Consider the following 15,366-nt stretch of genomic DNA (forward strand, 5'->3'; position numbering starts at 1 on the left):
CAATCAAAAGAGGAATGTGTTTTGGTATCACTGGAATAATCTTTGTAGTACTATAGAACAGTATATAGTGACAGATCATAACATGAACATGTTAATGATTATCTGCTGTGAAACTGCTCATTAGATTCATGTGGAACTACAGAACACTTTGTCATTATAATTTCTCCTAAAAACCATTACATTTAGGACTGCTGGAAAGTGTGTAATGTGTGACAATATATATGCATCCTGTTTCATACACAGAATTACTTTCCATGTAGGAATTTTATCAGTTTGAACTAGTACTGTTGGTAAATTTCTCCACGTTCACCGACCCTTTCACCAGGGATGGATTGGAGCTGGGAATAAATTTTGGTTATTTTTCTAGAGCTCCAAAATGTTGGGTTGTTTTGGAGTTTTTTTGTGGGGGATGATGGTCTTATCATTGCAGAAGCTTGCTCTGTATTTTTCCTTTGTTTAAAACAGTAGAAGCAGTGCATTGTCCTCACTAAATCATTCCAGAGGTACTCTGGGAAGGCAGCATGGTGGCCAGACCACCACTGGAAATTGGAATTTAGTCATACCCACTAAAATTGATGGACATGACTTAATTGGGCCTGTTAATTTTAATAGGTCTACTCTGAGTGAAATTGAATTCCATCCATCATGACCATAGCTACTGCCACCAAACCCACACAAAAAAAAGGGAGCGCAGACCATTTCAGCCCTCAAACCTTCCCGCAAAAATCACAGTCCCTAATCTTGGGATTTCAGGATGGTTCACTACAGCTCAAGTTTGAAGCAACCTTAAAATGTTAAGGGGGAGACAAAAAAATTGGTAGGGGGCTTCTCTGACACAGATTTAGTCATGGGCAAGTAAGATCAAGATGCTCAGGAACAGGCTTGAGCATGTGGTTTTCTTACCGCTATTGAAGGGACTTTCCTATTACGACTTTCCATAGAGATTAGGATGCCAATTTCTTTAATTGAAAACTAGGTTCTAGCATTAATATAACACTTTAAAATGTTGCTTCTAAAATGTCCTGTATTGCATTTCAAACTTTGTATACGTAGAATATAACATATGCACATTTTTTTATGTATGATTTCTAGTTAATGAACTGGATTCCTTGCTGAGTTCACAGAATGCGCTCTTATCAAAATTAAAAGAAGAGTGCTGCACGTTGGCAAGGAAGCTTGAAGATATGACAGAAAAAAACAGGTAGGCAACATTTTTACTCTTTGTACACAGGCTTACTGCTTACGAGTACCTAATAGAAATTTGTGAATTGATAAGCCATTTTTATAGCACTTCCAGTACATAATTCAGTTTAGTATTATGTTTCTAATCTTCCATATTCCTTAACGTATACATTAAATGTGAACTAAATCACATGCGCAACCAGGTCTGCCTCACTGTTGAGGTAAGGTGAGCACTGGCGGATGAAGGTGGGTGTGGTCTGCCCCGGGTGCCTTTCCTGAGGGGAGGTGACATTGCCGCCCCGCCTACCTGGGCCGCTTGCAGCATGCCCCATCCCTGCGGGCTGCTAGCCCCGCCCCCAGGTGCACAGCATGCTAGCTCCACCTCTAAAGGTGAGGCAGCTGCCTTTAATGGTGGAAGCCTAAGAGGCAGACCTGCCTCACCTCCGCCACCAGCAGCACTGGTTTCCATGGAGATCTTGCCAAAATCTTAAAAGATCTCACGAGTGCACAAGGTCTCGCAAGATTTTGGCAAAATCTGTCTGGAAGCTGGCACTGCTGTCAGTGCTTTGTGGATGCCACTGCACAATGCAGGTAAGAGAGCCATGGTACCAGCGGTGAGGCAGCAGTGGGGGGGGGGGAGTGAGGGAGGCAGCACATTCCCATTTCTCCTCAAGCAACATGCTGCCCCTGTACACAACCAATGTGGGCAGACTACTTTCTTTTTCCATTTCCATTTCTGTTCACTTAGGTTAGGATAACTTGATTTTTTAATGTAGTGTGAGCCACGGGAAAGCCCTCAGACAAATATCACATGCACACACCTGTCACATTAGAGCTACTTACCGCATGCCCAGCTTATACACAATTAGTGTTAATATACCTGTGGCACTAATGTAGCAACATGTATGTGGACAGGTGCATGTGGTAACTGTATTCAGACATGATAGAGACTACATAGACTGCTGGCACATCTTTAAATCAAATCTTGCATAGTGGTGCCTTTGAGGTACTTATCTCTTTCCGCTTTGCCCACTAATTGGTGAACATATAATCCCACCTTGCAAAAAGTAGGTGCTTATATCTGATAAATGCCAAATGTATTGGCTGCATTGAGGCATCACAATAAATTATGGCCTATCTTGACAAACAGAAGCCTAACCTCCTTCTGGGCTTGCGTTGTCCCACCTCTCCTCTCTGCCTCCAGCATAGCTGGCTTGGGATATGGCACCTCACCAACACTACTAAGAAGTAAGAAGTAGACACAGCTTTGAGTCTGAAGCCCATACATTTGTTAATAAGCTTCAGAATGTAGTAAAAGATCCCCTTCTCTTCAGATAGTGTGTGATGAGATCTGTCCCCAAACTCTGATTTGTATGGAAGACTCACATGGTTATAATAGTGTGCTATTGTTCAAACAGCATTTCACTTTCTAATTGAGAGACAATAATGGTGAGTTTCATTGCTCCAGTTAAATGATATATATTGAATTGTAATGGTTTACACTTGCTCCTTCACCATCACAGTTTATTCTCTGATGCTGACTGGGTTTGTACCTATTTTGCTCTGTAGCTGTTGGCATTAGCACAACACTTTCTTCAAACTATAAAGGGCACCCATGGATGCCCAGGGCTTGGAGCAGGCCTAAGAGATGCTGCTTAAATGCTTGCTAGTTTTTTTCAGCAATTGCGTAGCTTCTGCCAGGAAGTTTCAAAAAGAAAAGTCCTTTCCCAATTATGTGTAGTGTAGTACAGATAGGTAGGTTTTGTGATCCCCCCCCCCCATCACTGGTCTCACCATTTTTCTGATTGAGCTTCACAAATTAATGCCTATTAAATACTCACATTCTTTGGGTAAGATTGCCTAGGATTGGAATTAAAGATGCATAAAACATTTTGAGGTCTTCTGTTGAATATACTTAGGTTGCCTGAAGATGAATTTACATTATGGAAGTGGGTTGCAAACATGCTTTACTGTGTTCGGATATTACCTTAAGTAATGTATTAATAAAGCTAGCCTTCAGGCGTAATTGGTGTGTAGAATCTATAATAATAAAAATTGTAATGAGCGAAAATTTCCCTACATATCTGGGCGGATCTTGGAAGTGCTTGATTTACTCCCCTCAAGCTGCACAGTTGACACTGTGTACACATGCAAATGTAAAAATACAGTCCTACAGTGTTCTCTGTATAATTTTGCTTACTCTCTTTTTGGGTTGTCCCAAAGTTTGAGGCTTGTGGATTGATGCTTGACACTGCCCATTGTGTATTTGTGATTTGCGTTTTGTAATTAAGGGCAACAATGGGAGTCCATTGGGTCTCGTTATATATAATGGTTGGTTTAATTTGTTTCACTTCTATCTTGTTAATTGTAAATTGATCATTAAGATTTGAATTCTAATCTGTCACTAGGGTTGAGTGTATTGAAGCTAGAGAAATGATCCTGTTTTTAATCACTGATGATGAGAAACAAATTTTACCATTTCAGTGCATATTGCTGTCCATATATTTTAACACTATATTTTATGGTGTTATAAATATTGTTAAATGACTTTTAGTGTAGTTTTACTGTTTGACTATAATGGATAAATTATATTACCATTTTGGCAACAGTAGGCATCCAACTGTGTGAGTTTAATTGAAGTAAAGAACACGCACCCGGTTGAACTGTTTTTCGGCATGTTTGATTGGTGCTCTATTAGAAGACGGCAGTCATTACACTGAAGCACTGTGAGGAAAACATTTGCCCAAGGTAGAGAATCAGAATGCCAGACATTCTGAAAAACCTACTACGGCAGTGATACTCAGCCCCTTTTCTGAATTATTGAGTTTTCAATTAAAATCAATAGAACCTACCTTACATTTAATTATAATACTATGAAATGATCAGATTCGTGAGAAATGAAAAAAACCATTCTAATGGACAAAGCATCTAGGTTGGAATTTCTATGCTGCCTACCAAAGGTTGGAGGAAGAAAGCTGGCCATGAGCCACCTTTGTACATATCCTAAATGTTGAATTGATTTAAAGGATAGTGCAGCTTTTTGACAGCATCAGATTTAGGGGGGCTTCCTGATGTTTTATTTTGCAATACTGTACTACTGCAATCATACTATTTCCATCGCTCTGCTTAGAATTCAGGCAAACTTGTTGGGCAAGTAGCAAAGCCTAGAGTCCTAAGCTAGACTTCACCCAAGGAATCCCTTCTGCAATTAATCAGTTGGACCCAGCTCTGTTCCTGGGGGCGCAAGTAACCTCAGTGGCTAGAAGCCACTTTTACCAGTTCTGCCTGGTATGACAGCTATGACTGTTTCTGAACTGGGAAAACTTGGCCACAGTAGTTCAGGCATTGGCGCATTGGTGACTTCAAGATTGGATTACTGCAGTGCACTCTATGTAGGGTTTCCCTTGTCTTCAACCTGGAAACTGCTGCTAATTCAGATTGCTGCAGCATATCACCTCTGCTGGTTGCTGAGGTGCTGGTTGAACCCAGGTCAAGTTCAAGGTGTTACTGTTGTTACATAAAACTCTTAATGGCTTGGGATCGCCTTGCCCGGCATGTGACCACTCAACTTCTTTCATCTGTGAAACTGGAACTATTACAGGTGCCACAATACTTTTTCTGCCCTTCTGTGAAATCTTTCTTTTATTGTGGGAGTACCTACACTTTGGAACTCCCTGCCTATGGGCATCAGGTAGATACATCCACTGTGTTCTTTTTGGTGCCTGCTTAAAACGTTTTTGTTTTGGCAGGTATTTCTAGACATGTAGGTGCTGATGTGCTTTAATCTTCTTCTTCTTCTTCTTCTTCTTCTTCTTTTTTTTTGCTTACTGCTTATTTTAACTGTCTTTATGGATAATGTTAATATTTCTTAGAAACTGTTTAGAGGTTTTGTTACTCTCCAGCAGTATATAAATTTTGTTAGGTAAAACAGATAACGAGAAAAGAAAAGAGATACTTTATGTTGAACAAATCTGTAGAAATCAATTTATTTTCCTGTACTGTTTTATTAACATTTGTATAAAACCTTTTTGTAGTGTGGAACTTCTTGCAGTGTCCAGTCCATTTCTTGTGCATTTATGGAGGTGTAAGTTCACTGAGTTCAGTGGAAATTATTTCCCATTAAAAATTTAGGATTGCAGTTTTGCAAGAACTTTATAATATCCTCTTCTTGCCTGGTGGTTCATATCAAAGAACGTATAGTATTGTATAAGGTGAGTTTCATGCATTACTAATAGCCATCTTTCTTGTAACCCATCTGCCAAAAAAATATTCCATACAATTTTTAAGCCAACTGCTGCAATACTACTTATTTTAATTTTAAAAGTAAGTAAGATGCTTCCCATGCAGATGTATACTGGACTTTTGTTAAGGTGGTTGCACACTGCAGGATAAAATCTGGCAACATCCATCATCAGTGGGCTTAATTCTCCAGGTCTGAAGTCAGCCAGCTTACTCAGGAAAATGAATATGTCCATGACAGACTTGAGAAAATGCTGAAAAGGAATGATGAATTGGAGGAGCAGTGTATCCAACATGGAAGGATGCATGAGAAAATGAAGCAAAGGTAGGAGGATTTAGTAATTTATCCCTATGTGGGTCTACTATAACAAACCTTGTGGTTCCTTTGATGTGCATGTTCTTAAGGAACAAGACCAAACTACAGTGGTACCTCGGGTTACATATGCTTTAGGTTACATACGCTTCAGGTTAAAGACTCCGCTAACCCAGAAATAGTACCTCAGGTTAAGTACTTTGTTTCAGGATGAGAACAGAAACCATCTCCGGCAGCAAGGCAGCAGTGGGAGGCTCCGTTAGCTAAAGTGGTGCTTCAGGTTAAGCACAGTTTCAGGTTAAGAACAGACCTCCGGAACGAATTAAGTACTTAACCCGAGGTACCACTGTATTTTAGACTATGGTTGCATTGTGTAAATATTCTAGGTGTTGTTTCAATACACATACACGGTATATTAAGCATGTATACATGCACCCTATATTAAACATGCACTTAAAAAACCCCCCAGTTAATTTCACACACGATTTCAGGCTGTTTATATTGTCTGTACTAACACTCATATGAATGGTCTAAATATATGTTATTCAAATAAGCTTGTGTCCTATTTAAGCAGCAAGTATGTTTGTGTCCTAATCCTTCATTGATTGGCATATTTTTCACTGGCTTTTATTTTAAACCTTTTTTACTTCCTTATCCGTAAAACTTGAAATCTCATTTAAATATCAACAGAACAGCAGTTACCTTTTAAATAAAATGTTTGAACATAGAATGTATTTTAGCTCCCTACCCAGTAGAGGCTAGCATTGATTTTGATTTTAGGTCTAGGCGCCACACTCTCCTTAGCAAGAACGGAGTGGGGTCAAGTCTCCTTCGTTTCCCATGTTCCTCTTGCTGAGAGAGAGGTGGTAATTTGTATGGTTACAGCTGACCCAATGAAATACTACAGAGCAGTCGTTGCTGAAAAGTTGTAGAGCACTTGAAATTTTTCTGATGGAGGCTATTCTCTCCCATCTCACGTGATTCCGCTTTGTATTCAGTTGCAAATCAAAGCTCTTGCTTGTTGCCTCAGAGGCAGCTGACCTTCTCTAACATGCCATCTGCAATCACCCCTACATCTGCTTAAGAAATGCCACTTCTCTGTTTTTTTCCTCTCGCTGAATTTCTAAATGTCTTACTTGCTGTTTATGAATCTTGTCGTTTATAATCCTTTGGCCCAATTTCCAGTCCCCTTGGTAATATTCATATCAGAATCTATTAAGTTGCATTTTAGGAGTCAAATGCTTTATAAATGGCAACGTGTTTGCATTTGCTGATTTGGTAATTTTATCTACATTATGGACTGTTTCCTTATACATCCATTCTCTGCTAACTACCATTTTCTCAAAGGAGGGACTCAATTGGATGCCAGAGGACACTTTCCTGCTTTATTGTTTTCTTCATGTCATGTCCCACAGTTTCAATCTCAAAGGACCCTCAGAGTGGCTTTATCTCGGTTTCTGCTTGTCTCAGTGAGTTGATGTGGAATCTTGAGTGTCTGTCTTTTCTGTTCACAGAAAGAGAGATTCAGACCTTTCTCTTTCTTCAGGTTTGTTGAGGAGAAGGAGTAGGACTTTTTCCTACCCAGTGAATCCCCCACAGACAGCTAGTGGAATAATTCAGAAGGTTATTACCATTTTTGAATGGAGAGAATTCTGTTGACAGCAATGCAGGGAGTTTTCATGGCTTGATCTAGGGTTCTGATTGAGGGAAATAATAGTACCGCTCTATTATGCCTTGGTCAGACCACACACAGAGAACTGTGTCCAGTACTAAGCACCACAATTTAAGACGGATATTGACAAGCTGGAAGGTGTGTAGAGTAGGGCAGCCAAGATGATAAAGGGCCTGGAAACCAGCCTTATGAGCAACAATTGAGGAAGTTAGGTATGTTTAGCCTGGGAAAGAGGAGACAGCCATATTCAAATATCTAAAGGGCTGTCATATGGAAGATGGAAGAAGCTTGTTTTCTCCTACTCTGGAGGCTAGGACCTAAACCAATGAAGATTCCGACTAAACATCAGCAAGGACTTTCTGAGAGTATGAGCTGTTTGACAGTGGAACAGTCTCCCTCGGGAAGTGGTGGACTCTCCGTCCTTGGAGGTTTTTGAACGGAGGTTGGATGGCCATCTGTCATGGATGCTTTAGTTGAGATTCCTGCATTACAGGGGATTGGTCTAGATGGCCCTTGGGGTCCCTTCCAACTCTAAGATCCTATGTCTTTAATGCCTACCTATGTATTCACATCAGAACCAGCCATGTTTGTGTATGTTGGGAGGCACTTTCAATCCCAAGCAGTACTCTTCAGGCTTTTGACGCCCCTGAATGACAGTTTCTGACAACTTCTTCACATTGTTAACACCACCAAATAGAACGCTTTGAAGTGCCAACCTATTGGTTAGAGCTTATCTAAATTTACCATGTGAATGAGAATCCCCGCCAGAGTGCAAGTTCTTCCAAACTGTTGACCTTGTATCTTTTTCTTTTATTTTTAGAGCAGAGTAATAACACTCTGCATTTTTCACCACTGTACTAAAATATATACTTGGCCAACGTATGAAACATCATTACCATGGCAGTGCCCTAGGGCAGAGAGAACAGCTCAGAAATATGATAGACAGACAGGGTTTTAAAATGCTAAGTCCTCTCTTGTTTCTTATCTCTGAATGAGGCATGCTCATGTATTTATAATTAACACAGAAAAGTTATATAGAACAAAAATACGGTTTAAAAACCATACCTTTTCATATAGAATAGCCACTCTTTGCTCAGTTACACTAGCTTGTCATCTTCCTGATACTTGTAACTCCAAAACACAGTTTTAGAGTCTATGTAGCTCCTTTCACTTGCTATATATATCTATGTGCACGATTAATATTTTTTAAAGGGTTTTTAACACATACTTGATCTCTTTCAAGTACCACAGTTCAAAGGAAAAGCCTAGAGGATTGGCAGTTTGGGGCAGATGTGTGTCTATTCCTCAGGCATCAGTGGCTGTATGTTAACAATTTTTTTAAAAAACGTTACAGCCATCTGTGTAACAAGACAGCAGAGATCTGCACTTGCCTGCTACTATAAATAAGAAGGAATCTTGTCTGGCTTCAGAGAAGTTGGATTTATAAAGACTTGATGTGTCAAATCCTAATTGTGTACCATGCTGCTGGGATGTGTTGGCAGCCAAGAACCTGAAGTGGTCTTCCCTTCAGACATTTTAGGGAAGCACAGCATTTCTGGAAGCTGTCTCTCTAACGTATGTGTGATTTGAAGGTTGTGGTTTTTTTAATGTGCACTTCACCCAACGGAATTGCCTGCTTTCCCCCTTCCTTCCTGCTTTCTCTCTTTCTCTCTCCCCTCTCCTCCCACATAGACAGTATATATGGCGAAACAACACTATTGTGAACTTTAAATCTTCAAGTGACCCATTTAATTCAATTGAGTGAAATCATGGTAAAAGGGTGAATGGTTGCAATTAACTTAGAGTTTCTACAAACTTTTTAGAAATCGTGCAGTCAGATCTGTTTAGAAAACGTGCTGTGGATTAACAACCAGTTTGTTTTTACTTTTTAATTGGCTTTCATTTTTTAAAACCCTAGGGTATGATCCAGACCACTATGTGTTCAGCTCCCACACAGATGATTCCCAAATGATCAATAAAATCTGGTTTGCTTCCTATTGTGCCCCTGTGTACACACAAATGGGCATGAAAACAATCAGCACAATAGGGTGCTAGAATAAATGGGCAATTTGTGTACATCTCCCATATTTTCGTTCAACTCTCTTTCCCATCTTGACATAAGTTACTTGTACTCTGGGACCCATGCCTGGATGTAGACAGAAGGAAAGGGGTGTGTAAAAGAGTCTTCGTGTGAGGGTCTGGCACCTGTGGTTATCTGGATTACTTTACAAAACAGCTTAAATTATCTGTCATGTGCAGCAGGTTTAGTGTGGTTTCTGCACAGAGATGGATGCTATGTTTGTGAAAAGGTTCTGCCCAACACACAAAAGAAGAACACTTATACTTCTATCAGTTTTACGGCATTGCATAGATGGATATTGTTGTAAAAAAATGTTTTTCCTAAAGCACTAGTTTATACCTAGAAATAAATATGGCTATCTACCTATATGAACGTTTTGCAGCACATGAATTGCTAGACTGAATGGGTACATTATTGTCCTGAATTTCATCATACAGATTTTTTTAAAAAAGCTATTTACAACAATCTTTGGTGCAGTATGACCAACTATTTAGCAACTTACATTCAAAATAAGCAAATAATGTAATGATGTAGAAATACATTGCCTGCAATCTTCACATTTCTGAATGTTTAGAACAGGTAGCCAACATAGTACCCTCTAGATGTTGCTAGACTACAACTCCCATCATACCTGACCATAGATGATGCAACTGGAGTTGATAGGAGTTGGAGTACAACAACATTTAGAGAGTACCACATGGACTACCTCTAGTTTACTATATGAAGAAAGCAATGATGCAAATCCATGTATCGGATTGTGTACAATAAGTATATAAGACTATTTAGGTCACGCTTGAAAAAAAATATTTGGCAAACATTCTTGATCAGTTTCACACCATTGTTTTTCCAGCTGAAGCATGGCTGAGTCATATGATGCATTTATTTATGCCCCACAATGTCACTCTTTGGAGTCAGCCACAAGTAGAAGAACTAAATGTCACAAGTAAATGAACTCCTTCATATTCTTAGGTACCTTTCAAACATTGGAGCTGCTAATAAGATGCTTGTAAAAACAGGATATTGTTGTGTTATGAGCACACACACTCCTATTTTAAATTCTGCTTAAGCCATACATTTTTTCTTCTTAAAGTGTTTCTGCCGTGGCCGAGATTAGAATTTGGTACCAAAAAATCCTGTTTGCATGGCCCAAACTTTCAGTATGTTTTATCTTAAGGAAAGCTTCAAGCTGCTAATCTAAGATCAAAGGATTGAGTCAATGCAACATAATCCTAGCAGATTTATCAAAGAAAATTGTCTAAGTAATACTAGATAACAAGAACAGCATGATATATCCCATAACAGGCTTCTGTTTCAGAAGCTACTCAGGAAAATACCCATGGACAGAAGTTACCGTCACAGAAAATACCCTCCTTTTACTTTCAGATCCATATTGTGTAATAATTCTTAACCGGACTCTGCTTCTTCTAATAACATATTTCTAGTGGTGTGGTTTGCCTTTTAATGGTGTATATTTAAATTCCTGTCCAATTACATCTGTCTTACTTTTCTTCATTCCATATTATGGATGCATCTGTTTTTTAAAAAGCTTGGTTTCTGTGTAGAATTGCTGCAATATTTCAGAATGCACAGTACGGGGTTTTGCAACTACCAACCAGAGAAAGATCCCGCACAGCAGTTCAGCAGCAAATACCCACTTTGGGTATTGAATAATAATTGAGATCTTTGTGCCGGCCTTACATGAACTCCAAATAGCAGTAAAATCTAATTACCAGCCCATTTGGTAAAGTACTTTAAGTGGTACCACATTTGCTTGAATTGCCATGCTCTCTGTGACTTAAGGTATTTGGAATTCTTTTTTTCAAAGAGAGAGAACTTAAAATAAGTACAGATGAGTATGCCACAAAGCATTGTTAAAGAAGTATTTCCAAAATTACATATTTGCTATTAATAGTTATACTGGGGACTCAAATGGAAGTCATGTTGGGAAGCAACACAAATTAATTTTACCTCTACCGCATGGGTAGGCAACCTAAGGCCCGGGAGCCAGCTACGGCCCAATTGCCTTCTAAATCCGCCCCGTGAACAGTCCGGGAATCAGCGTGTTTTTACACGAGTAGAATGTGTCCTTTTATTTAAAATGCATCTCTGGGTTATTTGTGGGGCATCGGAATTCGTTCATTTTTATATTTTTTCAAAATATAGTCTGGCCCCCCACAAGGTCTGAGGGACATTGGACCAGCCCCTTGCTGAAAATGTTTGCTGACCCCTGCTCTACCTCATTTAATTCAGACAAAGGTATTTGTGCATTGTGGCTACTTAAAGCACTAGGTAGTGAGGAGAACACAGGAGGAAGGAAGTTTTTGTTCCAAAATGTGCGTTTTATCAGGAAGCTTACCTGGAGATACTTTTGGCAGCTAACAACATTTGATATCTACAAGAAGCCAGCTTGCTTATAGTTGTAATCTTGTATTCATAGGAGCCAACTCCTAGGACCCAAGGTCCTTCCCCCCATAAAATGTTTGAGGGAGCCAGGCCAAGTCGATCGGCATTGCCATTCAAATGGTGTGTGTACACCGCATCTTGTGATTATGTTGGGTAGTGCTTACCTGCCCCCCCCATATTTTATTCAAATTGGCACCCCTGCTTGTCTTTACTACTGCAACATGCATTCTCCTTTATTGTTTTGGGAATCATATTCTACGAAGCAATCTAATTCTCTGCACAGTTATTTGGAGAGCATGGTATCAACATAGCTTTAAGTTTACCAAGTCTATAAATCATGATTGTGCACCCATTGGAGGGATATTTCTTTTATGCTGCTGAGGCAATTGCTAAGGAGACATGTATTTTTTTCTGTGACAGTTGATATTGCTTAGTTCTTGGGTGGATCTTTATCTGGATCAGGATCTGTGTTGGGTTATGTGACTTACCACTTGCTAAGTTGCTGCTTCTGTCAAAGGCTGCAGTGATGCTGAGCTTCGTCATTTCCTTTGCTGTGTCCATTTGGTTTTATAAATTTTTACAATAAATTCCCTGAATTCCAACTTTGTGGAACTTAAATAACAGTGCAAGTTCATATGGTCCTGCTATCTGCTTCTTCCCCCAGAAAAAGAAAAAGAATGAAATGAATGATTTCTGTCAGCTAAGCATCATGTGTTATATTATTTCCGTTAACCGTTTTTTTTTTCAGAAGGCTTAGGAGAGTTTGGCCTGACCAAGCTAAGATAAAGCACATCTGTGTATTGCAAAATTCACAGTTGGACAATACCCTTATTAGAACCAACCAAAATGACACACACTGTAAAAGCAGATGGTCTTGAGCATAGCTGAACAGCGCTTTTTTTTTCTGAAACAGCAAAAAGACAGAAAGATTTTGTGGTTGCATCTTTGGTTTCAGCAACTGCAGTGTAGGACAAAACTGAGTGCTAAAATACCTTTGGGATGAAATTAAATGTGGGCCTCCTCAAAGAAGGAATACTGTGTAGCCAAGGACTGTAGTATAGCTGGCACTGTGCACATGTTAAAACTTGAGCTTTGCTCAACAGAACAGTGCACACTTGTTTCACAGAGGAAGCAAACCTTGGCATGGACTGGCTGCCCATATTGAAAAGAGATCGCTTGCAGAGCCAGCCCAAGACATTTTGGCACCTGAGGCAAACCACAGGGTTTCCTACCAGGAAAGAAGGGGTGAGTGAAGATCTACATTAGGAACTAGGAGGGAATAAAGATCTACATCAGGATCTGCTGCCCCTGTGGATCCTGCTGCCCCTAAGGCAATCACCTCACCTTGCCTAATCAGGGTGGGCCAGCCCTGATTACTTGTATGCATGAGATTGAGAATTGTAAGAATTCCAAATGTAGGCTAATGCCTAATCATATAGCCTATGCTATTTGCTAACTTCTAGCACACACACAAGCCTCTAGTCTTCTTTAGCCCTGGCAAGAGCAAAAGTCTCCTTCCAAGTTTTACCTCCAGTTCTCACATGCAACACCTCCGTCACTCAAGTCCAAATATGATATGAACTTAAGTCAACTTTATTCTGATTGGCTTTTGTCCTGCATCTTTGCCCAAGGACCATCCAAACATTCTACGGTGGAAAACATATATTTATTCACTTGCAGTGATGTAGCAAATTCACCTGTTGGTTTGTCTTTTGTGTCCAGCCTCATCCTCAATCTAACCACCTTTTGTTTCAGGTAAGACCTCCTTGTAGGAAACCACATTTTAACTCTGTGTCACTAAGATACCATTTTGTCCTAATTTGGTGAGTTCTCTCTTCACGTATGGCTGTATTCAGCTAAATTGTTGAGCTAGCGGAAGTTGGGAGCAAGGATTCCCCAGAGTGCAATAAGAATTACCCTTTCTCCTCCCTATGCGTGTCCTGTGACATCCTCAGATCTGCTCCGGGGTGTTGGGGGGACTTCTCCCCAACAGATGTAGGTGGCACAAAGCAGGAGGAAAGAGGGGGAATTCTGTTGCACAAGGAAAATTCTTGGCTTTAACCCACAAGTTGATCAATGCTTTACGTCGAATGGTGCCTCCAAGGGAGTGAACTTCCCCAATCTCAGCTAGAAGCTAGATCCCGTGCCTCTCCTTCTATACCTCATTCCCTTGTTTCATTTAAGGTTAGTTGGGAACTGTAAGAGGACATAAATTTTTGGAACTTCAATCAGCGAGTTCTAAAAAGCCCAAGTTACTTGCTTAGAGATCGTTTGGTGTGGAGTTCAAGGGCAGCCTACGAAGACCAGCATCCCTTTGGTCCCACACCATCATGGCCAGTGTCCGTGCTACACTTTTCAATATTTTCAGACTGTGGCATACATTCACAGGCTTGCTGCCTGGTTGCTCACAGAGCTCCAATATACAGCCACAACCCTAAACACTTCGGTCACAGTGAAATTTAGAAAACCTCCTTTCATTCTCTTCTCCTTGGACCAGCTAATTATTAACTTTGCTGTTTTTCATGATGACTGCCATTTTAATTATGTGAATAAACAACTCTTATACTTTTAAACCCTAAATTGGGATTTAGTTGTTTTTGCAAATCCCCCCAAGGAAAGACACAATGTAACATCCCCCATGATATGCAACAATCTCCAGATTGAAGAACCCAAATATTTTATGGTTTGAGTTATTTAGAAAAAATGTATAAACTGGTTGAAAAGCACTTTAAAATAATATAAGCAATTTTCAATAAAGCAGAGGTAAAATCAGCAAAAGGTCAAAATCAGTATTTATTTCAGGGTTGTTGAAATAACATTATTAAGCAGGCATCTAAAACAGTATAGTGAGAGTGCCTGCCTACTATTACTGTCCTCCTTTGTTCACCAATATAACTTACATATTTTTTTTTTAAATACATATTTATTAAAGTTTTAGAAAACAAAGAATTCATCATTTCAAAAAGTATCATTTCCATACATAAAGCTCAAGAAAAACAACAATATATGACAGAAAAAGGAAAAAAAATAAAAGAAGAAAAATAAAAAAACAGAAAAAAGAAAAACACTCTTTCTTAAATTTATAAAGTTCCATGCCCCTCTGTCTTGACCTCCTCACATCCCCCTTTTTTGTGTTCCATTTTACTCCAATCAGATTCAGCAAATTCAAAACCTTGTTTCAACCATACTTAATGTTATATTCTAATTATTATGTCCCCATTTTCCATTTTTTTTTTAATCCATACCTCATCTTATAAAATATGACATAATATTGTTCTATTCATAACCCCTTATCCTTTTTTTTCTTAGATTCTTCTTTTCACACACCTTTGGCCAAGGTCACACAAACCCTGTTAATTTTACTTCCCACATCCTATTGACACTCAAAGATTTTACAGTATTTTTGTAGATAGTCCTTAAACTTTTTCCAGTCCTGTTCCATCGATTCTTCTCCCTGGTCACGGATTCTGCCAGTCA

The 15,366-nt window shown here is 39.4% G+C and overlaps 1 protein-coding gene across 2 annotated transcripts in view; it reads left to right on the forward strand.

Annotated features, from left to right (window-relative positions):
- SDCCAG8 (SHH signaling and ciliogenesis regulator SDCCAG8) overlaps positions 1–15,366 on the forward strand; it is a gene marked incomplete at its 5' end in the record, with an annotated part of 94,311 nt that overhangs the window by 53,243 nt on the left and 25,702 nt on the right. For both annotated transcript variants that reach the window (XM_083604262.1, XM_083604263.1), the window contains 2 exons: positions 1,093–1,201; positions 5,615–5,746. In XM_083604262.1, coding sequence (XP_083460388.1) covers positions 1,093–1,201; positions 5,615–5,746 — 241 coding nt within the window. The remainder of the gene's footprint in view (positions 1–1,092; positions 1,202–5,614; positions 5,747–15,366) is intronic.

Source organism: Podarcis filfolensis (assembly GCF_964270895.1).
Source record: "Podarcis filfolensis genome assembly, chromosome: 3".
In the NCBI taxonomy this organism is placed as follows: domain Eukaryota; kingdom Metazoa; phylum Chordata; class Lepidosauria; order Squamata; family Lacertidae; genus Podarcis; species Podarcis filfolensis.